We start from the raw sequence: 27,025 nt of genomic DNA on the forward strand, positions 1-27,025 counted from the left end.
TCATTGTGAAAGCCTCTCTCACATCCAAACTTTGTCTTGCCTGTCCATCCTTGCTGGTTCCCCCCGCCCGCCACCTCTTCTCACCCACCCATCCTCGGTGCTTTCCCCACCACTGCTTTTCCCAGCGCCACTTTTTCACCTGTCCATCCTTGGCGCCTTCCCCAGAGCCTCTTTCTCTCAACTGTTCGCTTTTCCCCTGCCTGCGGCTGACGTACCAGCACCTCCCCCAGTCACCCAGCGCAGCTCCGCTGGCTGGCCGCATCCTCCCGCCACCGTGGCTGTTTTCTTTGCCCATCTTGTTGCTTATCCCCCTTAACCCGCCGGCCGGCCCAGAAGCGGCTGCTTCTCCTCGGCCCGCCGGCCAGCCAACCACCTCCTGTTGCGCGCTGCTCCACCACCTGCCCAAACTGCTTGCTGCCCGTGTGTTCAGAACTCTCGTGAGAGTTCTGCCACGCATGTGATCTTAGAAAGGCACATCTAAGAGAATTAAGTATATAGATAGCTTTTTAAAAACCTGAACTCCTTGCAATGCAACAATTAGATATCAAAAGTTCTCTCTCAATGACAAATATGAAGAACAGCACCTGCATGCAGAGGGATCCCCATAGGACTTAACAGAGCCCTGCATTTCCCTGCTGCCCTGCATGCATGCATGCATGCAACTTTGGAGATATGTGTGCATTTCCTATATCCCATTCAGTTCTGTTCTCTCCCCTCCTCTTGTCCAAGCTTGTTTTCTATAACCAAACAGTGGTGTGGGCTGGCTGAGGATATGGGAAACATGGAGACCTTCCATCATTTTTTCACCATTTCCCTTCTTACAATAAGTCACGTTTTTATTAGCTGCCTGGTCCATCAAGGTGGTTCCCCATTGCTCCACTTTTGGAGGGCTTTCCTAACTCCCTTTTCTCCTCTCTTTATCCATCTGTCTTCTCATGGGCAGTTTGCTTTACATGCAGCTGAACTGTTTTATATCCAATGGAAGCATCCAGTAGTAGGGAGGGATAGATAGATAGATAGATAGATAGATAGATAGATAGATAGATAGATAGATAGATAGATAATTAAATTTATATACCATCTTTCATTAAACAATCCCAAGGCAGTTTACACAGAATTTATAAAAAGATTATAAAAATAAAAAGATTATAAAAATAACACAAAATATTAAGCTAAAATATAAAACAAATCTGATTTGTAAAAAATACAAATACAGTACAAAATACAAAGAAGCAGCAGCAGAGACAATCATATAAAAGCCTGGGTAAAAAGCCAAGATTTAAAACGCTTTCTAAAAACTGCAATTTTAGGAAGGGGATGTGAAAGGGATTTGTTTGAGAGATGAAAGAGTGATGAGAGTAATGGCAGAGAGTTAATAGAATGTGTGGGTGGGTTGAGGGGTAACTGAGGGCAAAACTATTTGAACTGTATTTCTAGTTCTTTGTATCTATTATCTGTTTTAAAGAGTTTGTGCAAAATAAAGTCATACTTCCTGATTACCTACAGATACCAAATTTTGCATACACAATCCTGCCACTTAAATTAGCTGAATGCACTACTTTTTACACTAGAATATGCTGGGTCAAAGATTTTAATGTTGTTTTTAAAAAATATTTTTAGAAGAAATGCTGAATATAATGATCATATTTTAACTGTTCTTGTTCTCAGCCAATTTTAACACTCAATACTCAGATCAATAATTCAAAAATGACATCGTGCCCAAGAGAAGCAGAAGATCATTCTCAGATTCAAATGTACTATGTATGGCAATTATTCAATAAAGCAAATAATGTTTGAAGTTGAAATCCTAGAAATTTAACTGTTCTTTGTCTTCCCATTTGCAAGCCATTTAAGGGGGAAAAAAATCTATGACAGATATTTCATTTTCTTGAATTTTTCTCTAAGTCTGATCTATGCAAAGTGATTTTGCCCAGTCAATGACAGATCTCACTTGTTAGTATATTATAAAGCTGGGAAAGGAAACCTCAAAAAAACTTTGAATAACAAATATAGAAGGTGCAATGCACACCAGATAAAAACAGCCCAAGAGCAATAGCTCTTGGTCATGTAGTTTTGCAGAGGATCTATGTTTACCATACAGATGAGAGATGTGAGAGAAAGTAGGTTGCTTTCTCCAAATCCCTAATAATTTAAGGTTTTTAGAGTTCTGTGCCCAGGAGGAGGCATTCTAATGTACTAATTAGCATCAAAGCAGCACAGTTTCCAATAGCTATGGGGCTACCTTAACTGTTCTACCCTCCTGGGAGCAGCATTACAGAAAGCTTTGGTAGGCTGGAGGCTCATTTGGATTGCAAGCCATACATTTTGGCAATCACAACATGATTCTCTGGAGATAGTTGCTTCAGTGGGTAGCTACCCAAACTTACATCCGGAATCTAATTGTGTTTATTCAGATGCAACACCCGCTTATTTCAAAGACATACATCTAGTAAAAGAATTTAAGACCATTTATATTGTTGAAGTTTGTAGTTCCTTGCTTAGAATGTGAACCTAGGCAACTCATAATGCTTCCCTTCTATGCAAAGTTGAGCATTATTGCTGAGCATTATTGCTCCTGAGTTCCTCTCTAGCTCAGGTTTTAATCTGATCCAAAGACGAGCTCCCCATTCCCACCCACTCACTCACTTTCCTAGCAGCAGATGCTGCTGCTGTTACTGTAGCAGGGAAGAGGTCTTTCTCCTTCCTTGCAGCCTGGACCACTGCAATGGTATATTACATGCTTCAGAAGCCCTGGGAAAATGGTAATGTGCCATAGCAGTGTCACAGGCACCAGGGACATAAGGAGAAAAGACAGTTTCCTTTCTGCCACAGCCATTAGTGGAGGAGGAAGAGGAGGAGTGAAAGTGGAGAAAGAGGAAAGTGAGAAGAGAGAGGAAGAGAGAAATGTTCACCATCACCGCCGGGTTAGGGGGTTGAGGAGCTCACGGGAGGAAGTTACAGGATGTAGTCAACAAATACAAGTCAGTTTAGAAGGGGGGGAAACCCCTGAGAGTGCGCCACTTTTTCTTGCAATTGCCAGTTTGAATCAGGATCAAGCCTGGGGGATTTAACCAGTCACTAACCCCATATTTGGTTGTGGAAGAATTAAATCAAATAGGACCAGGAACAAAGTCAAGACCTTATTCCCAAATATCCATAAGTGGCTAGGTGTGGGTCTATGGGTTTTGCTCATGAAAACATAGATATAGTGGGTGTAACAGAAACCTGGTGGAATGGTGAGAACCAGTGGGACATGATTATTCCTGGATATAAACTCTATAGAAGGGACAGGGAGGGGAGGAGTGGGGGAGGAATGGCACTGTATATCAAAGAAGGGATAGATTCCAATAAGCTAGAAAACCTAGGTAGACTGGACTGGAGCCCTCCACAGAATCATTATGGGTAACTTTACGAGGACTGAAAGGAAATGTGTTACTAGGGACATGCTATCATCCATCAGATCAAAGCACTGAGAGTGACCTGAAGTTGGAGAAACAGATAAGAGAGGCATCAAAGAGAGACAGGGCAGTAATAATGGGTGACTTCAACTACCCATACATAGACTGGGTAAATTCACATTCAGGTAATAACAGAGAGGCCAGATTTCTAGACATGCTAAATGACTGTGCCTTAGAATAGTTAGTCTCTGAACCAACCAGAGGACTTAACCTTGACTGAACCAACCTTGGACTTAATCATGAGTGGTGCCCAGGACCTGGTGCGAGATGTCAGAGTTGCAGAACCATTGGGTAGCAGTGACCATAGTGTGATCCAGTTCAGCATTAAATCCGAGTGGAGAATTATCAAGGAAGTCCAACACAGATGCATTGGACTTCAGAAGAGGAACTTCTCAAAAATGAGGGTACTGGTAAGGAAGTTGAAAGGGAAAGTCAGGAGGGTCAAATCACTCCAGAAACCATGGAACTTATTTAAAACCACAATACTATAAGCACAGTTGGAATGCATACCAAGAAGGAGGAAAGGTACCACCAAGTTCTGGAGGGTGCCAGCATGGCTAACAAGTAGAGTCAGGGAAGCGATAAAAGGAAGAAGACTTCCTTCAGAAAATGGAAGTCCTGCCCAAATTAAGAGAACAGGAAGGAACATAAACTCTGGCAAAAGAAATGCAAGGAGACAATAAGGGGTGCAAAGAGAGTTTGAGGAGCATATAGCTAGAAGTGTTAAGGGGAATTACAAAAACCTCTTTAAATATATCAGAAGTAGAAAACCTACCAGGGAGGCGGTTGGACCCTTAGATGATGAGGGTGTGGAAAGGATTAATAAGGAGGATAAGGAGATTGCAGAGAAGCTGAATGAGATCTTTGCCATCTGTCTTCACGGTGGAGGATACTGACCATATACCCTCTCCAGAATTGAGCTTTTCAGGTTTAGTGGCTGAGGAACTTGGCCAATTTGAGGTGAGAAGGGAAGATGTACTAAACTGTCTTGAAAAACTAAAAATTAACAAATCGCCAAGGCCAGATGGCATCCACCCAAGAGTTCTGAAGGAACTCAAATGTGAAATTGCTGATCTCCTAGCAAAAATATATAACTTGTCCCTACAATCAAGCTCTGTACCAGAGGACTGGAAAGTAGCCAATGTGACTCCGATTTTCAAAAAGGGATCAAGGGGGGATATGGGAAATTACAGGCTGGTCAGCTTAACTTCGGTGCCGGGTAAATTGATGGACAAAATTGTTAAGCATATAGAAGAAAAGGCCTTGTTGAAGGAGAACCAGCATGGCTTCTGCAAGGGAAAGTCTTGCCTCACTAAACCTTTGGCGTTCTTTGGGAGTGTCAACAGGCATGTGGATTAAGGTGATCTGGTTGACATAGTATACTTGGACTTCCAAAAAGCATTGGACAAAGTTCCCCACCAAAGGCTCCTGAGTAAACAGCAGTCATAGAATAAGGGGACAGGCTCATGTGTGGATCAGTAACTGGTTGAAGGAAAGGAAACAGCAGGAATAAATGGACAATTTTCACAATGGAGGTAGGTAGGAAGTGGGGTTCCTCAGGGATCAGTACTGGGACCAGTGCTCTTTAAGTTGTTCATAAATGATCTAGAAGTCGGGGTGACCAGCGAAGTGGCTAAATTTGCAGATGACACAAAACTATTTAGAGTGGTGAAATCCACAACAGATTGTGAGGAGCTCCAAAAAAACATCTCCAAACTGGGTGAGTGGGAAACCAAATGGCAAATGTGGTTCATTGTAAGCAAGTGTAAAGTGATGCACATTGAGGCAAAAACACCAACTTCACATATATGCTGATGGGATCTGAGATGTCAGAGACTGACAAGGAGAGGGATCTTGGGGTCGTGGTGGACAGCTCGTTGAAAATGTCGACTAAATGTGTGGCAGCTGTGAAAAAGGCCAATTCCATGCTAGGGATCATTGGGGGGGAAGGCAGACGTGGCCTTGGGTCCCCCCAAGCTTATTGTTTTGGGGGATTTCAATGTCCATGCTGAGGCCCCCCTAGTGGGTGCGGCTCAGGATTTCATGGCCTCCATGGCAACCATGGGCCTGTCTCAATTGGTATTGGGCCCGACCCTCATGGCAGGACACGCTCTGGATCTGGTTTTTGCCGACCGGGAAATAAATGATCTGGAGGTGGAGGAATTTGAGACGACTCCCTTGTCATGGACAGATAATCATCTGGTGGGGTTTAGTTTGTCTGTTCCGTCTGCCCTCTGCAGGGGTGGTGGGCCGATTAGGATGGTCCGCCCCCAGATGGCCCTCGGGGAGTTTCCAGTGTCCAGAGCTGGTGACCCTGTCGAGGCCCTGGTTGATCTCTGGAATGGAGAGACGGCCCGGGCTGTGGACACGGTTGCTCCTAAACGCCCTCTCCGGCTTGGTGGAGCCCGATCTGCTCCTTGGTTTTCCTTGGAGCTTAGGGCGATGAAGCAACTTGGAGGACGGCTAGAACGACGCTGGAGGAAGAGTCATGACAAATCCGACTGAACACGGGCTAGAGCCCATTTTAGGGACTACTCTGTGGCAGTGGGGGCGGCGAAGAAATGCTTTTTCTCTGCCTCCATTGCGTCTGCTCAGTGCAGACAAACAGAGCTGTTTCGTGTGGTAAAAACCTTGCTCCACACCCCCCCCAGACAATGGGGGAGGAGTCATCTACAGCTCTTTGTGATCAGTTTGCCTGTCACTTTGCAGATAAAGTCGCTCGCATCCGTGCTGACCTGGACTCCAGAGTTTTGGCAGTTACGGCAGACGTGCCTCTGGTACCATCTGGTCCTGTTGTGTTGGATTCTTTTCAGTTGGTGCGGCCTGAGGATGTAGACAAGATCCTGGGCAGTGTGTGGGCGACTTCGTGAGCTCTTGACCCTTGCCCTTCATGGCTAATAAAAGCTGCCAGGGAGGTGACAGGCAGATGGCTGGAAGTGATCATTAATGCTTCGTTAAGGGAGGGCAGGATGCCATCGTGCCTCAAGGAGGCAGTGGTAAGACCACTATTAAAAAAGCCCTCCCTTGATCCCTCCAACTTGGATAACTATAGATCTGTGTCTAACCTTCCCTTTTTGGGCAAGGTGATGGAGCGCGTGGTGGCGTCCCAGCTGCAGAGGGTCTTGGATGGTACGGATTATCTGGACCCTTTTCAATCTGGCTTCCGCCCCGGGTATGGGACTGAGACTGCCTTAGTCGCTCTAGTGGATGACCTACACCAGGAACTAGACAGGGGGAGTGCATCCCTGTTGGTTCTGCTGGACCTCTCGGCGGCGTTCGATACCATCGACCATGGTATCCTTCTGGGCCACCTCTCAAGTATGGGAATCGGAGGCACTGCGTTGCAGTGGTTCCGATCCTTTCTTGGGGGGAGAGTCCAGAAGGTGGTGCTAGGGGACTAATGCTCGGCCCCGTGGCCGTTGGCCTGTGGGGTCCCGCAGGGATCGGTCTTGTCCCCCATGCTGTTTAACATCTACATGAAGCCGTTGGGAGAGGTCATCCGGGACTGAGTTGTAAGCAATATGCAACTCAATATGACTTGGACTGAGTTGTCAGCAATATGCAGATGACACTCACCGCTATCTCTCCTTGTCATCTGATACTAGGGAGGCGGTGGATGTCCTGAATCGGGGGCTGGAGGCCGTGATGGGTTGGATGTGGGCTAATAAACTGAAATTGAATCCGGATAAGACGGAGGTACTGTTGGTCAGTAGGAGAGCCAATCAGGATGAGGAGATTTTACTGGTTCTGGATGGGGTTGCACTCCCCTTGAAGCAGCAAGTACGCAGCTTGGGGGTACTACTGGACCCGGCTCTGCTTTTGGAAGCTTAGGTGGAGGCGGTGGCCAGGGGTGCCTTTGCACAGCTTCGGCTAGTGTGCCAGCTGCGTCCCTTTCTTGAGAAGACAGATCTGGCCATGGTTACCCATGCCTTAGTCACGTTGTGGCTGGATTACTGTAGCGCTCTACATGGGGCTGCCCTTGAAGAATATCTGGAAACTGCAGCTAGTGCAAAACGCGGCAGCTAGGGTTTTATCCGGAGCTGCCCGTTGGGAGCACATCACCCCCATTCTGAAAGAGTTGCACTGGCTGCTGGTTTGTTTCTGGGTCCAATTCAAGGTGCTGGTTTTGACCTTTAAAGCCCTAAACTGTTTGGGCCCGGGGTATTTGAGGGACCTCCTGCTCCCAAGGGTTGCTGCCCTCTTGACGAGGACATCTGAGGGGGCCTTGCTCCGGGTGCCGACAATGAGAGAGGCCCAGCTGTCGTGCACTCGGGACAGGGCCTTCTCTGTTGCTGCCCCCAGACTTTGGAATGCTCTCCCAGTGGCCATTCGCTCCTCAGACTCCATCACGGCTTTTAGAAAGCTTGTTAAAACTTGGCTTTTTACCCAGGCTTTTACATAATCGTTTTTACTGCTGCTTCTGTGTGTTTTTACCTGTTGTATTGTTTTTATGCTTGTATTTTATAGATTTTAAATTTGGTTTGTTTTTATATTTTTTAGCTTAATATTTTTATTGTCTTTTTATTGTATGTTTTAACTTTTGCAAACCGCCTTGGGGTTGTCTTTTAACGAAAGGCGGTATATAAATGCAACAATGAATTAAATAAATAAATAAATAAATAAATAAATATTAGGAAGGGGGTTGAAAATAAAACTGCTAATATTATAATGCCCTTATACAAAACTATGGTGCGGCCGCACCTGAAGTACTGCGCACAATTATGGTCACCACATCTAAACAAGGACTTGTAGAACTGGAAAAGGTGCAGGTGCAGAAGAAGGCAACCAAGATGATCAGGGGCCTAGAGCACCTTCCTTATGAGGCAAGACTACACTACCTGGGGCTTTTTAGTTTAGAAATAAGACAACTGCGGGGAGACATGATAGAGGTCTATAAAATCATGCATAGTGTGGAGAAAGTGGATAGAAAGAAATTCTTCTCCCTCTCACATCACACTAGAACCAGGGGTCATCCCATGAAATTGATTGCCATGAAATCTAGGACCAACAAACAGAAGTACTTTTTCACACAATGCATAATCCACTTGTGGAATTCTTTGCCACAAGATGTGGTGACAGCTAACAGCCTGTATGGCTATAAGAGGGGTTTGGATAACTTCATGGAGGAGAGGTCTATCAACAACTACTAGTTGGAGGGCTAAAGGCCACCTCCAGCCTCAAAGGGAGGATACCTCTGAGTACCAGTTTCAGGGGAGTAACAGCAGGAGAGAGGGCATGCCCTCAACTCCTGCCTGTAGGCTTCCAGGAGCATCTGGTGGGCCACTGTGTGAAACAGGATGCTGGACTAGATGGTCCTTGGGCCTGATGCAGCAGGGCTGCTCTTATGTTCTTATTTGGAATGTGTGTCCTCCAACGTAAGGCCCCAGGGTCAGTTGTTGGAGCTGGGATCTAGAGCCAGGGTTCTTAATATTTGTTCTAGGCCTGGCCAACAGAGGATGCATATTTCCTGCCAATGACAAGGGCTGGTGTTGTAGATCCCTGTTCCCTACTGCAGGGCTGCATAACTTGGGCCCAGAAGCTGTTGCTGAACAGCTCCTATCATACCCAGCCACAGTGACCAATAGTCAGGGACGATGGGAGTTTTAGTCCAACATCTGCAAGAATGCTGAAGTTGTGCAACTCTGCCCTACTGCATCTGCAGAGGGCTCTGCGGTCTAAGCATGCAAGTCACAGGTAGCTTACTAGGTTGGGTCCCAGCCTTACTAACACTAAGCCTTTCTGATATTGTTATGCTATGTATAACCCCAACCCCAACTCAAGGTTGACTCAGCCTTCCATCCTTCTGAGGTCGGTAAAATGAGTACCCAGAATGTTGGGGGCAATATGCTAAATCATTGTAAACCGCTTAGAGAGCTTTGGCTATAAAGCGGTATATAAATGTAAGTGCTAAAAACCCTAACCTACGTTATAAATTTGCTTGGGCTGCACTCACTCACTGGCTCACTCACTTGACAGACATGAAATTCCCAGATAAAACCACAAAAAACAAAAACAAGCTTAAATGCTGCAGATATAAATACATTTTTCTAAATATACACTCTTCTGAACATCAACTAGCAACGAGTGAAGGGAGAGTGCATGGTCATTTTGTGGTACAGGAGGAAAGTTTACTAATTTATTTAGTTTAATTCATTTATTTGATTTCTATACCATCCTTCCTCCTAAAGTGGCCCAGGACAGTTTACACTAAAATAAAAAAATACACAACAATTTAAAAAAAAAACCAAAAACATTTAACAGCACATAGAACAGATTAAAACTAAAACTAGGTGTCACTAAAAGCCAGGCTAAAAAGATGGGTCTGTAAGGCTGTTCTGAAGCCTCCAAGGAACATTATCCTCTGATATCCACGGGGAGACTGTTCCGCAACCCTAAAGGTAGCAGAAGAGAAGGCCTGATGCCAGGTTGCCACCAGATGAACAGGTGGTACCCCAAGGCGGACCCCTCTGATAATGATCTCAATGAGAGGTGGGGATCTTATAGAGAAATGTGCTCTCTCAGGTAACCCAGATCTAAGCCATTCAGATAATGACCAGCACTTTGTACTTTGCCCAGAAACCTATCGGCAGCCAATGCAACTGTTTAAGAACAGGCATAATGTGGTCTTTCCGGAATACCCCAGAGACCAATCTGGCTGCCTCATTTTGAACTAACTGAAGTTTCCAAACTACGTACAAAGGCAGCTCTACATAGAGCACATTGTAGTAGTCCAACCTGGAGGTTATCAGCTGGTGAACCACTGTTTCCAGGTCATTCGCCTCGAGAAATGGGCGGAGTTGTCGAATCAATAGCAGCTGGTAAAAGGTCATATAATATAATATAATATAATATAATATAATATAATATAATATAATATAATATAATATCTGAAAAGGAGGAAATACTAGCCCTGGCTTCAAGCTACAAAAGATATGATGTATATTATTCCCCAATGTTTGCATGGCTGCTCAAGAATATATTCACTTGCAAACTTTATGTTTTCCTCAGAACTGAATCTGAGTCTTTTACATTTTCAAATGCCTTCTGTAACTTAAAATTATTACAAAATTGCTCAAAGAATTATGTTGCATCATGAGAATTTATTAAGAACAGTGGTTTGGTGGTGTTCCAGTTGTGGAGTGTTTCTTTTTCCAGTAAGGAGAATTCGAAATTTATGATACCAGGTTCCAAAAGGCAGATCAATATAGACATAAATGTGTCCTGTGTCCTAGAATGTATATTATGTAGTGGATAATTGAATACTATATAATACTCCAAATCTTGCACTGTGGGATCTGAGAATCACAAAAAGAACTATTTTTAAAATGTATGGTTTATCAAGGCTAGTTTTGGACCCATGACCTGCAGGACCCTTAGTTACAGAGGGTGATTTGATTGAAGGGGCTGCTATAGATGATGCACTCCACCGCTTGGATGCATAATGATGTCATGTGTCCAATTGAATGATGGCTGAAAACAGAAGGAAAACAAAAATGGCTACAGGCAAAGCTGCCTCTGTTTTCCTTCGTTTAGTTTCAGAAACAGCAATCTCATACTGCAATCTGGGGACCGGCAGGTGTGGGAGCAGGAAAGCAGATGTGGAGGAGCAGACACATCACAGGTTCATGATTACAAAAAGAATTCATGACGCGCTTGTTCTCTTCCACCTGTGTGCCGCATGTGACTGCCCAGTGTAAGTCAGAGCAACATATGACAGAGGCAGGGATGAACCATTTCAGGCAGATGCTTGCATGTGACAGAAGATGGGGAGTGGTGGGGATTTAATCATTAGAAATAGTTCCAAAAAGCAAGCTGGAAAAGCTTGCTTTTTCCGGTCTTGTGAATATCATTCTTCGCCACACAGTACTGCCCAACTCTGAAAACTAATGAAAAAGCTGGCTTAAATGAAAACATTCTGTTAGATATGGTAGAGATTAAATTGTTGGGTCTTGAGAGGTTATTTCTTACTGAAATGGATTAAATCTCTCTGACAAGACTATGATCTTGTCAGAGGATGTAGCTGTTTCGCTCCCTCATTTCAGAGGATATAGCTGTTTCGCTCCCTCTTTTCCATACGCAAGTGGTATAATCCAGAGTTAATGTCTCTTTAATTTTTATTAAAAAGCTAGATAAATTTGAGGGTCTGAAAAAGAGTGGTCTTAGTAACACAGAGACAAGTTTTTAAAATTATTATTGGCCATATGTAAAGGGAGAAAATAATTCCACATGTTGTCAGTCATCAACATTAGGATCTGTCTCGAGGGAGCACAGAGTGGTTCAGCTTCCTTGCCTGGAGAATCCTTGCTGTGCCTACTGAAGTGTTTAATGGAGGGGAAAATTAACATTCGTGTTGCGACTTATTTTGTGAAATGCATCTGCCCACTACACAATGGACTTGCATTGCTTTTATATACCACCTAGCCCTCCCAAGAAGACACCAGAGGATTAGGGCCATGGTGACTGTTAGTAATATCCAGCATAGTGTTACAAAACACCCTTAGCTGATTTATTCTTCATGGGGCTGGGTGTCAGGGGCAGCTGAGAAGGGCCAACTGCTTGTGTGGATTAGTGACTTATGGTTCAGCCACTAGGTGGCACTAGATTTAGTTGTACCAAGTCAGGAGTTTCCTGTTTGCTCTCTTCCTCTTACAAAACACTACAGTGATGTTCAGCACACTGAGTGGTGTCCCATGGCCTTATCATGACTCTGCTGATCCCTGATATCACCTCTCTGCCCGTAGTAAAAGAGTGGTGGTGGAGTGACTCTCTGTTGTCTGCTCTCCAATCCCATGCACCAAGATATGTCACTCCATAAAGCTTGGGGGCATCCAAGTAGGAGGGCCCATGGAGGGGAGCTCCTGAAATCTGCCAAGGGCCTTCTGAAATCTGGAGCTGCCCCAATTCTTCATCGCCACTGTCTTTAAGTTTCTTGCTCTCATGCTTGCATGGAGAGAGAAAATTGATAGCATAACCACAAAGCATTAAACCAGAAAGGTTAGTGACAAATGAAATCCAAGTCAATTTGTCCCAGGATTTTGGTATTTCAAAGTATATGGATTGCTAAGTAGTTGCTTCAGTGTCTTTTATGTTTGATATTAATACCAGAGTAGGAGCAAAATATTTTGCAGCTTCTGTGATAGCTAAATGAGCAATACATAATGATGTTAATTGTGTGCAGATAAATAGCTGTATACCTGTGGCTCATAATTCTGAAAAATTTACTCATCTGTGCTACAGATACACAGGACTTCCTGCCTGCCTGAATACACAGTCACTCATTGCATGTGTAGAAAAGCTGTGATGTAGTGCCAGAGTAGCTAAGAGGTTGGGCTGTAAAGCAGAACTTCCCTGGTTTGATTATTGCCTCTGCCGTGAACTCCTTAAGCAGTTGTGGGCAAGCCACTCCCTCTCAGCTCCCATATGAGGTTAATCCAGGGGCAGAGCCACCATTGCGTGAGCAGGTTCAAAGAACCCAGACCGCCGCCCTTCAGGGGCCGCACCTCACACCCCACCCACACCCCCTGCAGGAATGCAGGAATGTAGTTTAGCTGGCAAATGAGGTTGCGTAGCCCCATTGGGGAGCAAAATCAGCCAGTGCCACATTAGCAGTGCAACCGGAGCAGGCTGAACCTATAAAAGGCAGGGAGAGCCACGGCTGGCCACGCTGCAAACATGGCACTGGCTGGATTTAGCTCCCAAATGGGGCCGCACTGCCCCATTTGCAAGCTAAACTACTCCCGCTGCATCTGACATCAGACGCAGGGGGCATGGCTAACCTTTGCTCCCTACATCTGATGTCTGACGCTGATGTCTAGCACAGGAGGCAGGGCTAGTGGGGCCGCCACTGGCCTCCCTTTGCACCTGGGTTAATCATATTTACTTACCTTACAGGGTTGTTGTATGGATTATAACAAGAAAATTCATGTGAAGTTCTTTGAACACTCAAAAGTGCTACACAAATGTGAAGCACTATTATGAAATACTTTGGGAGCTTATCCAGATTTCCTCTGCTGTTGATTCAATAAGGGAGACTATTTCCTGAAGGTGGAAAGTTTGAAAACTGCTCAGTGAATAAGTTTCCCATTTCAAAAAATTAATGCAAGCATTGGCCTGTCCACTTAGGGCACCATAATAACACAGGGCACCATTAGGAACTGCTTTCTTTGGCAAAGATGGGGTGTAGGGCTCTGCACAAATCATTTTTTGCAATTTGATTCGCTAGCAAATCAAATAGCAGAAAACCAAATTCGATTCGCTAGCGAATCAGCCATAGCCAGTCGGTTCGATGAATCAAATTAGAAATTCACCCCATAGGGAACAATGGGGAACTTGAATCACTCCATTGATCACCCCTGGGTGATCAATAGGTAGGCCCTAGGGACACCCAAGTGGGTTGGGTGGTAGGGCATGACCAACCTACCTACCAGCCAATCCACAAAGCAATTAGGTGATTTTTAAAATTTTTATCTGGATCAGTAGGTCATTGACCTACTGACCCAGATAAAATTCTAAAATTAATTAAAAATTGCCTGATTGCTTTATGGATTGGATAGTAGGTAGGTTAGTCATGCCCTACCACCCAACCCACTTTGGTGTCCCTAGGGCCTACCCATGGGAAACAATGGGGTGATTCAAGTTCCTCATTGTTCCCTGTGGGCTAAGCACACATTTTACAGCCCTGTCTACTGTATTTAGTGCCTTCAATATGAAAAATGCAACACTGAAGAACAGAAGCACACACAGTACCTCCTAATACAGAACACCACATTTTGCCAAAAACTCAGTCCAAAGATGGCCAAAAAAGAATCACTGACCCAGAATCCGCACTAGCCACAGTGTCTGTGCTGCAATAACATCGTTGGCACAAGTTGCTCTCTCACACAACAGCTGCCACAACAGAGCAGCTCCCTTAGCAGGCAGCAAGCATAGCCATAAGCTCAACTACAGCCATGTCTCTTCAGCCACCATTTTGATGGAATACACCTTGCAATGCAGACTGCAGGGCAGACGAGAGCAGTGAGTGAAGCACAAGTTACTCTCACAAGGCCAGACATGTGGCTCATCTCACAGCAATCACCAAGAAGATAAGAGAGAGAGAGAGAGAGAGAGAGAGAGAGAGAGAGAGAGAGAGAGAGAACGTGAGTTGAGCTGCTACTGTCCACTTCTCACCACCACAACACCATCTCACAAGCAGACCATTGACCAAACCACAACTCAAGGAAGGTAGGCAGGCAGGCAAGCAGCTGCTGCCTGTGTCTGGATAACACCATAGCCTCAGATTGCTGCTGGACCCCAGCTGACAACCTGTCACATGGGTCAGGGGCACCAGTCCATATCTCATCATCTGCCATGGTGTTGCCGTATGTGTGTGTTGGCGTTGAATGGGGTGTTTTGAGTTCCCCATTGTTCCCTATGGGCAAAACAAGCAGAGTGCACACACTTTGCAACCCTGCCTTGAAAAACAATATACTGCAGAACAGAAGCACACACAGTCCCTCCCAACACAGAACACCACATTTTGCTAAACACACAGTCCAAAGATAGCCAAAAAAGAATCACTGACCCAGAATCCACTGCCAGGCAGCCACAGTGTGCCTGCCTTTCCCTGCAGTAGCATCACAAGTTGTTCTCTCATACAGAAATAGGACTTAGCAGCTCAACTATTACAACCTCTTCAGCCATATTTTGACTGACTGAGTACACCTTGCAATGAAGATTGCAGACTGCAGAGCAGACCAGCAGTGACCAGAACTCTCAAAGCCCGACATGAAGAATGAAGATAATCTCTTACCATGAGAATGTCTTCTCTTCTTCTCCATCTCCAGCATAAGCACACATCCCTGCCTGCCTGCCTGCCTGCATCTGGATAACACACCATAGCCTCAGTTTGGTGCTGGGCCCTGGCTGACAGCCTGCAACATGGGTCAGGGCACCAGTCTATATCATCTCATCATCGGTCATAGTGGGCAGTGGTGTGTCTGCATATCTGCATGTAACAGCAGCACTAATGGGCAGACTGTGACACATCTGGGGCTGGCCACAATGACCAGGGCGGGGTGAGCTGCCAGTTGTGTTGCAGTGGGTGGGAGTGACCATTATTTATTTATTTACTTTCTTATTTATGTATTTATTTACTTACTTATTTATCAATCAATCATATTTTTATACTGCCTGATATGTACACCTGTAGGCGGTGTACAAGATTTAAAACATTAAAAACCCAACACCAACTAAAATACACAATTAAAACAATGGTATAAAACAGTGATTAAAACAGGTTATTAAAATTAATGCTAATTAAAAGCTTGCGAGAAAATGGGAGTCTTGAGGGTCTTCTTGAAAACAAACAGAGAAGGAGATGCTCTTATTTCAGCAGGGTTGCCTGGGGCAGCCACAGAGAAAGCTCGGTCCTGAGTTGCCACCAGATGAGCTGGTAGCAACTGGACCTGGACCTCTCCAGAAGACTGTAAAAGGCGGGAGGGTTCTTGACAAAGGAGGCGCTCTCTTAAATAACCTGGTCACAAGCCATTAAGGGCTTTATAAGGCTTTGTATTTCACCTGGAAATAAATGATGCTTACTCCCTCATATACTCAGGATTGCAGCCTTACATCATCATCATCATCATCATCATCATCATCATCATCAATAATTCAATTTCTATACCGCCAGTCCAAAAATGGCTCGGGGTGGTTTACACAGAGAAATAATAAGTAAGATGGCTCCCTGTCCCCAAAGGGCTCACATTCTAAAAAACAACAACACAAGATAGACACCAGCGACAGTCACTGGAGGTACTGTGCTGGGGGTGGATAGGGCCAGTTACTCTCCCCCTGCTAAATAAAGAGAATCGCCACGTTAAAAGGTGCCTCTTTGCCCAGTTAGCAGGTAAAACTAACAGTTAACTGTAGCTAACTGTTACATCCTTCTGGAAAAGGATTGTAGCCTGGTGGCAGAGTACCTGCTTTGCACACAAAGGTTTCCAGATTCAATTCCTAGTATATACAGCTGGGAAAGACTCTGTCTAAAACCCTGGAGCAGGGATGGCCCTTCCACGGGAAGAGGTGAGGCAGTTGCCTCAGACAGCAGATTACTGGGGTGCCAACCAGGCAGTAAGAGGCCCTCTTGACCCCCACTTTGAAAAAGGGGAAAGGAGGAAAGGAGGGTGTCTGCGATGGGGAGCAGCATTTTGGTTCCCTGCCTCCGGCACACAGAGATCTTGAGCTGCCACTCTCCTGGAGAGATATCACCAGTATCAGACACCCACCCACCCAAACAATTTAAAAAAGCACATCCAAAAAAGTACAGAGGGAGCATGGCAGACTGGGCACCACACACCAGCCAAAAAACCCCAAAAATTAAACCACCAGGCACAGGCAGGCAGCACACAGACAGCAGCAGCAAGGGTGGCAGCAGGGCTGCGAAACAAACAAACACCACATCCACAGCACACCCCAGTTATTAAGATAAAACAAACAAACAAGGAATAAAATTCCAAGCAACACCCACTTAAAGGCACTGGTGCTGCTTGCAGCATTTATTTAAATACAAATACGGTGAATATTTATATACTGCTTTTCAACAAAGGTTCCAAAAGTGATATAAATAAACAAACAGAAATGGCTCCCTGTCCCCAAAGGGCTCACTATCTAAAATAAAATTGGGGGAGGAGATCACAGCACCCCGGTTATTAAAGAGGGCTGGCTAGTAGGGATGTGCAAAAAATTTCGGACACAGATCGATCTGTGCCCGAAATGAGCAATTTTGGGTGATTCGGGGCCGAACCGAATCACCCCCGATGTCCCCTGATATTTTTCGGGGCCGAGCCAAATCACCCGAATTTTGGGGCTGAAAAATTCGGGTGATTCAGCTCATGGCCGATTTTGGGGGATTTTTTGAAGTTTTAGTGACTTTGGGGCCGTTTGGGGGCATATAATGGGATCTGGGCAAAAAGAGTGGGGTGGGGTGGTAGTGCCTAATGGGTGGAGGCTACCACCCCAATTTAAGGGGGATTGGGCAAAGGGGTGATTTTTTGGGAATTTCTGAAGTTTTTGTGTCTTTGGGGCAGTTTGGGGCAGTTTGGGGCAGAAAGTGGGGCCTGGGGCAGAAGAGTGGGGTGGGGTGGTAGTGCCTAATGGGTGGAGGCTACCACCCCAATTTAAGGGGGATTGGACAAAGGGGTGATTTTTTGGGAAATTTTGAAGTTTTTTTGTCTTTGGGGCAGTTTGGGGGCAGAAAGTGTATCTGCCCCAAAAGGATGGGGTGGAGTGATAGTGCCTAATGGGTGGCAGCTAACACCCCAATTTCAGGGAGATTGGGCAGAGGGCTGATTTTTTGGGAATTTTTGAAGTTTTGGTGTCTTTGGGGCAGATTGGGGGCAGAAAGTGGATCTGCCCCAAAAGCGTGGGGTGGGCTGGTAGATAGTGCCTAATTGGTGGAGGCTACCACCCGTCCCCAATTTCAGAGTGATTGGCCAGAGGGCTGGATTTTGTTGATTTTCTGAGGTTTTTCTTCATAAAGTGCTTTGTGGTAGATTGATTCATTCATCATATTCATAGTAAATGCGAGTGTGAAAAAGTGAAAGTGGGGTCATGAGAGTTCTTTAATTGAAAAAATCTCATTTGCTATCATTGAATGAGAATTCACACCTCAGAAAATAAGGGAATAACATCCCTTCAGAAAAACTTCAGAAAAACCCCCAAAATCACCCCTTTGCCCAATCCCCCTGAAATTGGGGTGGTAGTCTGCACCCATTAGGCACTACCACCCCACCCCACTCTTTTTGCCCAGATCCCATTCTATGCCCCCGAACTGCCCCAAAGTCACTAAAACTTCAAATATTCCCAAAAAATCAGCCCTTTGCCCAATCCCCCTGAAATTGGGGTGGTAGCTTCCACCAATTGGGCACTAACACCCTACCCCAAAATTTTGCCCCTGGGCCCTTTTCCCCCCCCGTATCGATTCGGATTCGGATTTGGGTTAAATCCAAATCCGAACCGAATCAAGGGTGATTCAGGTGGCCCATATTCGGGCACAAAACAGAACAGGGGTGATTCGGTTCGGGTCCCGAACCGAATCACCGAAAATCCAAATTGCACACCCCTACTGGCTAGTGGCTACAAGCAATGAGAGAAAACCAAACAAGGAAATATAAATGCCAAACAGCACCCAATTAAGCCACTGGACTGCTGTTACTATTTTAAAATAATTGCGGGGTGGGTGGGGAGGGAACTAAAACACCCCAGTTATTAATGTCACTGGGTGTGGGGCTGGCTAGAAGCGAGAATAATAATTTAAAAATCCAAGCAGAACCCCATTAAAGGCACTGGTGCTGCTGGAAACAAGTTTGTGTGTGCGCGGTGGTGGTGGGGGAGGTAAAGCAGTTGGCAGGCACTGCAATTAAAGGGTTAATTTCTTTTTTAAAGGGAGACAGTGCAGGTACTTTGTCTCTCCACTCACTGTCAGGCCAAGACCAGGCAAGCCAGGCAGGCAATCCCAGACCACAGTCTCTATGCTCTGCTTATTGCTGCTGTGCTGCTGCAGTCTCTCTCTGTGCTCTCCTCTCCTCTCCTCTCCTGAGGCACAAAAGCAATCTCTCTCTCTGCTTCCAAGCAGCCCCACATATACATTTTGAAACTCCCTCCTTTGGCTTCCCCCCTCCTTGCCCCCCCCCCCGCCTATGGGGGCACAGTTGCCACTGCCAACACTTGATTTGAAAGACAACTAGACAACCAAGAAGCAAGGAGATCTCAAGCCAATAGGAAACCAGTGCCAGGACACCAATCAGCAATCGAAAATCTTGGAGACAAAATGGTGTCTGCTAAATGAATTTCTAGAAAATTGGTCCACACAAATCAGGGATGATTCGATTCACGATCGAATCAGCCCCTTTATTCAAGGGGTAATCCAATTCATGAACGAATCAGCGAATTGCCCCGATTCACGGTGGATCTACTTATTAGCGAATTGATCTGCACACCCCTGGTGGAGTGGGATGTGTCAGACAAGATATTCCACCCCTTTGCTGATGTTGAAAATCTATTTCTATCCATTTATTCATTTGTAAATATTTGTTCCCATCACCACACTGTTGATGAATAGCTCCCCCTTTCAGTCTTCTGACTTGCTGGCTGCAAAATGGCTGTTTACATTGTTGAGGCACAGCTATTCCCACAATGTTATCATCTAAATGCAAGCAGCCAGTGAAATTTCAGAGGCTGTCTGAGGCAGGCCTGTGTGTTCCTTGTTCCTGCTTAATAAATGCTTAATCTTTGCCTGTAATGGTGACAGAATGAAACTGGTATTTAGGAACCTGGATGTAAGATTTGGTAACCTAACAGACAGTAAATGGCTGCAACCTAAGTTTAATGTAGTGACACTAATGAATTCTGAGGATTAATTTTAAGCTAAGAAAGCATGATGGAAGGTGCTGGAATTTAAAATTAGGTAATGGATTGACTTTCATCAAGGCCAAGCTGTGCTGCATTTGTTTCCTTTTTGGTATATTTTACTCCTGTTATCGTTAGTCATATGCTATCAGGCTAAAAGGTGACCATAATATTAGTCAATGTGAATATTTGTTAATGTATGGCATGGTATATCTTTTCATAAAGATTTGTGGGGAGAAGGCATCTTAGAGCAAGAAGTTTCTTTATCAAAGTAGTTTACCGAGATGTAAATATGGACAACATATGTAGAGCATCAATGTGAGATCCTGTGTATGTCATTTTATTTGCATTGATGTTGTTGTTATAATTATATTCTTAACAAAAAAAGGTTCACAAAATGGTTTACATTAGCAAAATAAATGAGAAAATGGTTCTCTGTCCCAAAGGGCTTACTGTCTAAAAAGAAACACAAGGCAGACACCAGGAACACCCACGGGAAGGACACTATGCTATGATAAATAGGGGACAGTTGCTATCTCTCTATTAAACAGAAGGGAGCAACCGCTTTAAAGAGTGCCTCTTTGCCCATTTAGCAGACTGATGAGGTAGCTAAAAAATTATATTAAGCTGCAATCCCACATCCTGGTATTAGCTGCATTCTTTAAGTGGGACTTAGTTGTACATAAAAGGGTACGGGCTTGTTAACACCGGAAGCTTGGATCTACTGTGCATTCTAGTGTACACAAGAGCCTCCTTCAGATGTTATAAAATCACACCTTGTATAGCAGGGTGTAGGGAGAGGAAATCCCGTCTCCACTGTTCCAATCATCAGCACACCCTGCTGCTCACGCTTACGGCGAGGCTTGTCTGAAGCGAGAAGAGCTCAAAGTGTGATGGCAGGCACTTCCGTGATTGTGAGACCGGTTCAGTCCAGTATTGCAATCATGGAAGAGTCCACCACCACACTTTCGGCTTTCCCGTCTTCAGACAAGCCCCGCTGATTGATATGGTGGAGGCGGGACTTCCTATCCCATTCACTGTACACGACAAAGCAAGGCAGTTTTAAAATGTCTCAGTGAGGCTAGTGAGTTCTTGCTTATGTGCCTCCTTAATTTCAAAGGAGGGGGACAACTGGATCAGGGTGCAAATGAATGGCCAAAGGGAGGTAGTTATTATTGTTGTTGTTGTTATTTCTTGTTTACACAGTCAGACAGGTGTTATTGACTGGTTTGTTTTATCCAGACATCGAGTCCTTCCCAAGGACCTGGGATGCCAGAATTTTATTGTTAATGGTTATAGATATCGTCGCAGAATATAGGCTGTTCCCAGTAAAGCTGCTTTTTGTAATTGGCTGATGGTGATTTCTGTGGCCCCTATGGTGTTGAGGTGCTCTTCAAGGTCTTTTGGAACAGCACCCAGGGCGCCAATAACCACTGGGATTATTTTGGTCTTCTTCTGCCACAGCCTTTCAATTTCAATTTGTAGATCTTTGTATTTGGTGATTTTTTCTATTTCTTTTTCTTCTATTCTGCTATCCCCTGGTATTGCTATGTCGATTATTTTGACTTGTTTTTCTTTCTTCTCCACTACAGTGATATCTGGTGTATTGTGTGGCAGATGTTTGTCTGTTTGTAGTCGGAAGTCCCATAATATTTTTTACATCTTCATTTTCTTCAACTTTTTCAATTTTATGGTCCCACCAATTTTTGGCTACAGGTAGCTTGTATTTTTTGCAGATGTTCCAGTGTATCATCCCTGCTACCTTGTCATGCCTTTGTTTGTAGTCAGTCTGTGCGATCTTCTTACAACAGCTGATCAGGTGGTCCACTGTTTCATCTGCTTCTTTACAAAGGCGGCACTTGCTGTTTGTTGTGGATTTTTCTACTTTTGCTCTTATTGCATTTGTTCTGTTCTTGTGCAGCCAGTTATTTCTCCATTTTTCTGCTCGGTTCTTGACTTGTTCTTTCTTGTAGGACTGTTTTGTTTCATTGGTGTTGAATAGTTTCATGTTCTTGACCATTTGAAGTGCATCTTCTTCACTGTCCCTTATATATTCTTCAAGGCCTCTTTTCTCCTCCTCTACTGTTTGATGGATTTGCAGCATTCCTCTTCCACCTGAGCTGCGAGGGAGGTAGAGCCTATCGACATCACTGCGGGGGTGCAGAGCATGATTGATGGTCATTATTTTCCTGGTCTTACGATCTAGCGTCTCTAGCTCTGCCTGGGTCCAGTCTATTATTCCTGCAGTGTATCTAATAACAGGTATAGCCCAGGTGTTTATGGCTTGTATGATGTTCCCGCCATTGAGTTTGGACTTGAGGATTTTTCTGACTCTCCTGATGTATTCACTTCCAATTTTTCTTTTAACTTCAGTGTGTGCAATGTTATCAGCCTGGAGAATGCCCAAGTATTTGTAATGTTCTTTCTCTTCTAGGTTCTTAATGTTGCTTCCATTGGGCAGTTCTATTCCTTCTGTTTTGTTATTTTCCCTCTGTTCATTATTAATGCAGCACACTTGTCTAGTCCAAACTCCATTGCTATGTCGCTACTGAATATACGGACAGTGTTTAGCAGTGATTCGATTTCTGACTGGGACTTTCCATACAACTTCAGATCGTCCATGTACAGCAGATGGTTTATTTTACTAGATGTTTTAGATGTTTGGTATCCGAGGCTTGTTTTGTTTAGTATTTGTGAAAGTGGGGTCATGGTGATTACAAACAATAGAGGGGATAGTGAGTCCCCTTAGAAAATGCCTCTTCTAATGCTAACCTGTCCAAGTGCCTCGCCATTGATTGTTAACTGTGTACTCCACATGCTCATTGCTTTTTAAATAAATATCTGGATGTTTTTGCTGACACCAGTTGTTTCTAAACAATTTAGTATCCATGTATGAGGCAATGAGTCGAAGGCTTTCTTGTAGTCAATCTATGCAACACTTAGATTGGTTTTTCTTCTCTTGCAGTTTTCTAAAATCATTTTGTCAATCAGCAGCTGGTCTTTTGTGCCTCTGGTGTTCGGGCAATTTCCTTTCTGTTCAACTGGAAGCTGTTTGTTAGTTAATAAGTGTTGCATCACTTCATCTGCTATTATTCCAGTTAATAATTTGAACATGGTTGGCAGGCAGGTTATCGGTCTATAATTACTTGGAACTGCACCTTTTGCTGGGTCTTTCATAATGAGATGAGTTTTCCCAGTTGTTAGCCATTGTTCAATATCACCGCCTTTCATAATGTGATTGAACTGTTTTGATAGTTGATTATGAAGGCTTGTTAGGTGTTTAAGCCAGAAGCCATGCAGTTCATCGTCGCCTGGCGCAGTCCAATTTTTAATTTTCTTTGCTCTTTCACTTATTAATTCTGGTGTCATTATTAGATCTTGCATTTGTTGGTTACATTTTTTGACCTCCTTCATCCAGCCTGCTTTTTTATTATAATCTATTGGATTGTCCCATAATTTCCGCCAGAATTGCACTGTTTCTTCTTTATTTGGTGTTTCTAGGTTTCTTGTAGTTTCTCCTTCTATGCTTTGGTAGAAACGTCTCTGATTCGACTGGAATTGGAGATTCTGCCTGTGTTGTGTAATTCTGGCTTCATATCTGCTAATCTTCTTTGACACTGCTGTTATTTGCTGCTTTATTATTTCCTTGAATTTTAATCTCTAATTTTCCTTGAATCTAGGTGGTATTTTTGGATCAGATACTGTTTGGTGTTTTCATTCTTCAGCTTCTTGTCGTTCATATCTTTCAATTTACTAGCATCTGATCTAAGCCTGGAGATTTTATTTTCTAATCGAATCTTCCATTTAGGTGATCAACTACTTTCTTTTTTTACAGGTCCACTGATCTTATATCCGAGCTCTTGTGTTGTTATTGTTGCTGCACTGTACATTAGTTGGTTTGTTTCTTGCAAATTATTGGTTGTTATTTCTGCAAGTGCAGCATTGACATCTTTTAATACCTGAGCAAGTTGTTTTTTGGCAACTGTTTTTAGAGTGGGAAGTCGAACCCTGGTAGTTGTTTGGTTCATGTGCTCAGTTATTTTTTGCTTTAGTTCTTGTTGCTTTTCTGTTAAACGGCATTCGGATTTTTGAGGTGAAGGCAAAGGGGAGGTTGCCTGGTTTTGTTTTGAAACAGTTCAGCAACGGTGGTATGCTCTATTTCCAACACCTCCTCCATCTGCGCCTGAGCAACTGCTTCAGTTGGTGGTAATTCTTCTTCCATATCTTGAGCCTGTGTTGCTCTTTGCAGTTCTTCCAGCTCAACTCCTGTGAATACTTTATTTCTTATTATGAATCTTCTCTGGTCTGCTAGCCTTTGTTCTGTTATTTCTGCATCTGGATGCTTCTCTTTCCAAATTTGGTACATTCTTTTTAAATAACCTCTTCTAGTTGGACTAGACTTGTAATAGCAGATCATTATTTCCTTGTTGGCATTTTTTGTATATTTTTTTCGGTTAAGCGACGTTTCTTCCAGTAGCTTTGCTGTCTCCAGCCCTGGTTGCTTAACTGAAGATCCTGAGTCCTGTAGCCCACTTGCCACCAGATGTCCAGGGACTATAGCACTTGGCACGGTCCTTGTTGACCCGGGCAATGACCGATCCGGTATAGATTCATTAAAGTTTTGTCTCACCATATTGTTGATGGGAGAGGCACTCTTTGTCTGGCTCCTCTGATGAGACCTGTCCAGTATGGTTGGACCTCTGGCATAGCTCTCACCTTCATCAGAGCACACAAGCCCCACAACCACGTCATGGTAGTGCCTCACTGGGTTGTTGTTGTTGTTGTTGTTGTTGTTGTTGTTATTTATTCAATTTCTATACCGCCCTTCCAAAAATGGCTCAGTGCAGTTTATTTTATTTTATTTTATTTATTTAGTTAGTTATTACATTTGTACACTGCCCCAAACTTTCGTCTCTGGGCGGTTAACAATAGTATACATGGAGAAATAATACACAGAGAAATAATAAACAAATAAGATGGATGGATCCCTGTCCCCAAGGGCTCACAATCTACAAGAAACTTAAGATAGGCACCAGCAACAGTCACTGGAGGTACTGTGCTGGGTGTGGATAGGGCCAGTTACTCTCCCCCTGCTCAATAAAGAGAATCACCATGTTAAAGGGTGCCTCTTTGCCAAGTTAGCAGGAATTAGATGCTTTAGATGATTTTCTCCTGCTTCAGGAGAAAATTGTTCCTTTCAAGGCATGGGGATATTGAATATCTTCTTGAATCTACTGGCAGTTCTTTATAGTTTGGTATTTATTTGTAATATTTGTAGTCCACTTTTAAAAATAAATGAGGCTATTCTCATGTGCAGCCTAACCCAAGCTAGGGATACCCAGCCTGGGTTAGGCTGTGTGTGAGAACTGCCAGGATTGGGACCGATTCTGTTGGGGCAGTGCCTCCTAGCCCAGCTTTTTAGCCCACTCGCTGACTGACTGACTCACTGACTGACTCCCAAAACATACTCTCAGGTAATGTATGCAGCCCTAGAGTCCTTTGCTAATTTCAAGAGGTGAGAAGCACTGTGAAAGACAGGGGCGTAACTATAATAGGGCAAGGGGAGATAGTTGTCTGGGGGCCCACTGTCTTGGGGGGCCCCCAGAGGCAAGTCACATGACTGACTCCCCCAGCTGTGCACCCTCCCGGCTTCCTTCAGTTGTATTCATCCTCCAAAATTGACGTGAGTGTTAAGACTTAGTTCCCGGCGGGGTCCGATTCCCGCTCTGCCCCCTACAGGCGTCTCTGTCCAGCAGCTCGCTGGCTGCTGCTGCGCTACCGTGCGCCACACGGGAAGAAGCCGCCCGGCCCCGTAATCTTGCTCACCATCGCCCTGCTGGCCTGGACGTTGCCTCTCCGTGGGAGGATGTCACGGATCGCTAATGGGATTCAGACCCACGCGGGGCGGCCCCCCTTCCCCGCCCGGTCCCTGCTCGATCGACTTCCTTTTCCTGCTGAAACCAATCTCTCTTGCCGTGGGACAGCAGAGCTCACGGAGGTGCCCAAAGAGCACACGAGAGGAGCCCTCCCCCTTTCTTCCCCCAAGGCAACCGGGACGGGAGGAGCTGCTGCTGCTGCAGCTGCTACTTCTGCGGGGGGACGAGGGTGGGGAGGAGGAGAGAAATGTTATGTCTCCTTCTCTCCTTGTTTTCCATCCCATCAAAGCCGGGAAGGAGGGGAGGGGGTGTGATTGCATAATGCTCCCTCCGCTGAGGAAGGCTGGAGGGATGCCAGCCAGGCGCGACTCTCCAGGGGGAGATCAACAGCAGCGCTTCGCCTGCTTTCCCCGGCGTGGTGGTGGGAAAGTCTCCCCACCCACCTCGAATCCTTCTTCAGAGCACTCGCACAGCCTCCAAGACACACCACCCCCTATCTCGATCATCACCTCCACTGGATAGCCACACAATACATGCCTTTCCTCTGTTCCTACAGCTGTAGTCTATGCCATGCCCCTACCCCTCCTCTCTGGGACGTTGCGCCCCTTTTCAGACTTATCCAGTTAACCCCGCAGCAGGAAGACTCATTCATCAGCTACAGGTTTTGATTTCCTTAGCAAGCACAGAGTGCCTACCCGATCTTCCTTTTGAAGTCATTAAAATTTTTTTTCTCGGGGGGGGGGGGCATTTAAGAATCTTGTTAAGAATCCCACTCCAACCTAGTTACGCCCCTGTGTGTGTGTGTGTGTGTGTGTGTGTGTGTGTGTGTGTATGCTTTTTGTTACCACTATTCAGCCTCATTTAAGATCTCTTTACTTCATGAGCAGAGCTTCGGGGGGGGGGATTTTAAAATCTTGTCTCTGGGCCCACTCCAACCTTGCTACACCCAAAGAATGCACAAAATAGCTGCTGCTCTGCCAGAACAGCTTCTCTAGTAGATGAGGGAGAACTTAACATGCTTTCCTTTCTTGTTTGTAAACTGACAAGGAAGACAGGTGTCTGTGGTCTATGAGAGTTAGAATGGAGAAAATACACTCCCCCACTTTCACCAATGATTTTGGAAGGCTGCAAACCCCTGCTCTTCTTCACATAAACTAAATGAATTATGTCCTGTGAAATAACAGAAGTGGTCTGCAGTCTGGAAAATCATTAGTAGGATGATCTTCATTAAATTAGTCTCCTTCCAAAGATTCCTCAGAGTGCTGTCTCCATTCTCCTTCCTCCTGCTGTCCTGCTCTTTCTCTG

At 44.8% G+C, this 27,025-nt stretch overlaps 1 protein-coding gene across 23 annotated transcripts in view; it reads left to right on the plus strand.

Annotated features, from left to right (window-relative positions):
• Positions 1-27,025, plus strand: part of MYO3B (myosin IIIB) — a 523,310-nt gene that overhangs the window by 187,880 nt on the left and 308,405 nt on the right. The window contains exon 11 of one of the 23 annotated variants that reach the window (XM_053283492.1): positions 1,669-1,905. The exons of the other annotated variants lie outside the window; for them this stretch is intronic. Coding sequence (XP_053139467.1) covers positions 1,669-1,678 — 10 coding nt within the window. The 3' untranslated portion in view covers positions 1,679-1,905. Of the gene's footprint in view, positions 1-1,668; positions 1,906-27,025 lie in introns of those variants that run through there. 23 annotated transcript variants of the gene reach the window in all.

This window comes from Hemicordylus capensis, chromosome 1, assembly GCF_027244095.1.
Source record: "Hemicordylus capensis ecotype Gifberg chromosome 1, rHemCap1.1.pri, whole genome shotgun sequence".
Classification (NCBI taxonomy): Eukaryota; Metazoa; Chordata; class Lepidosauria; order Squamata; family Cordylidae; genus Hemicordylus; species Hemicordylus capensis.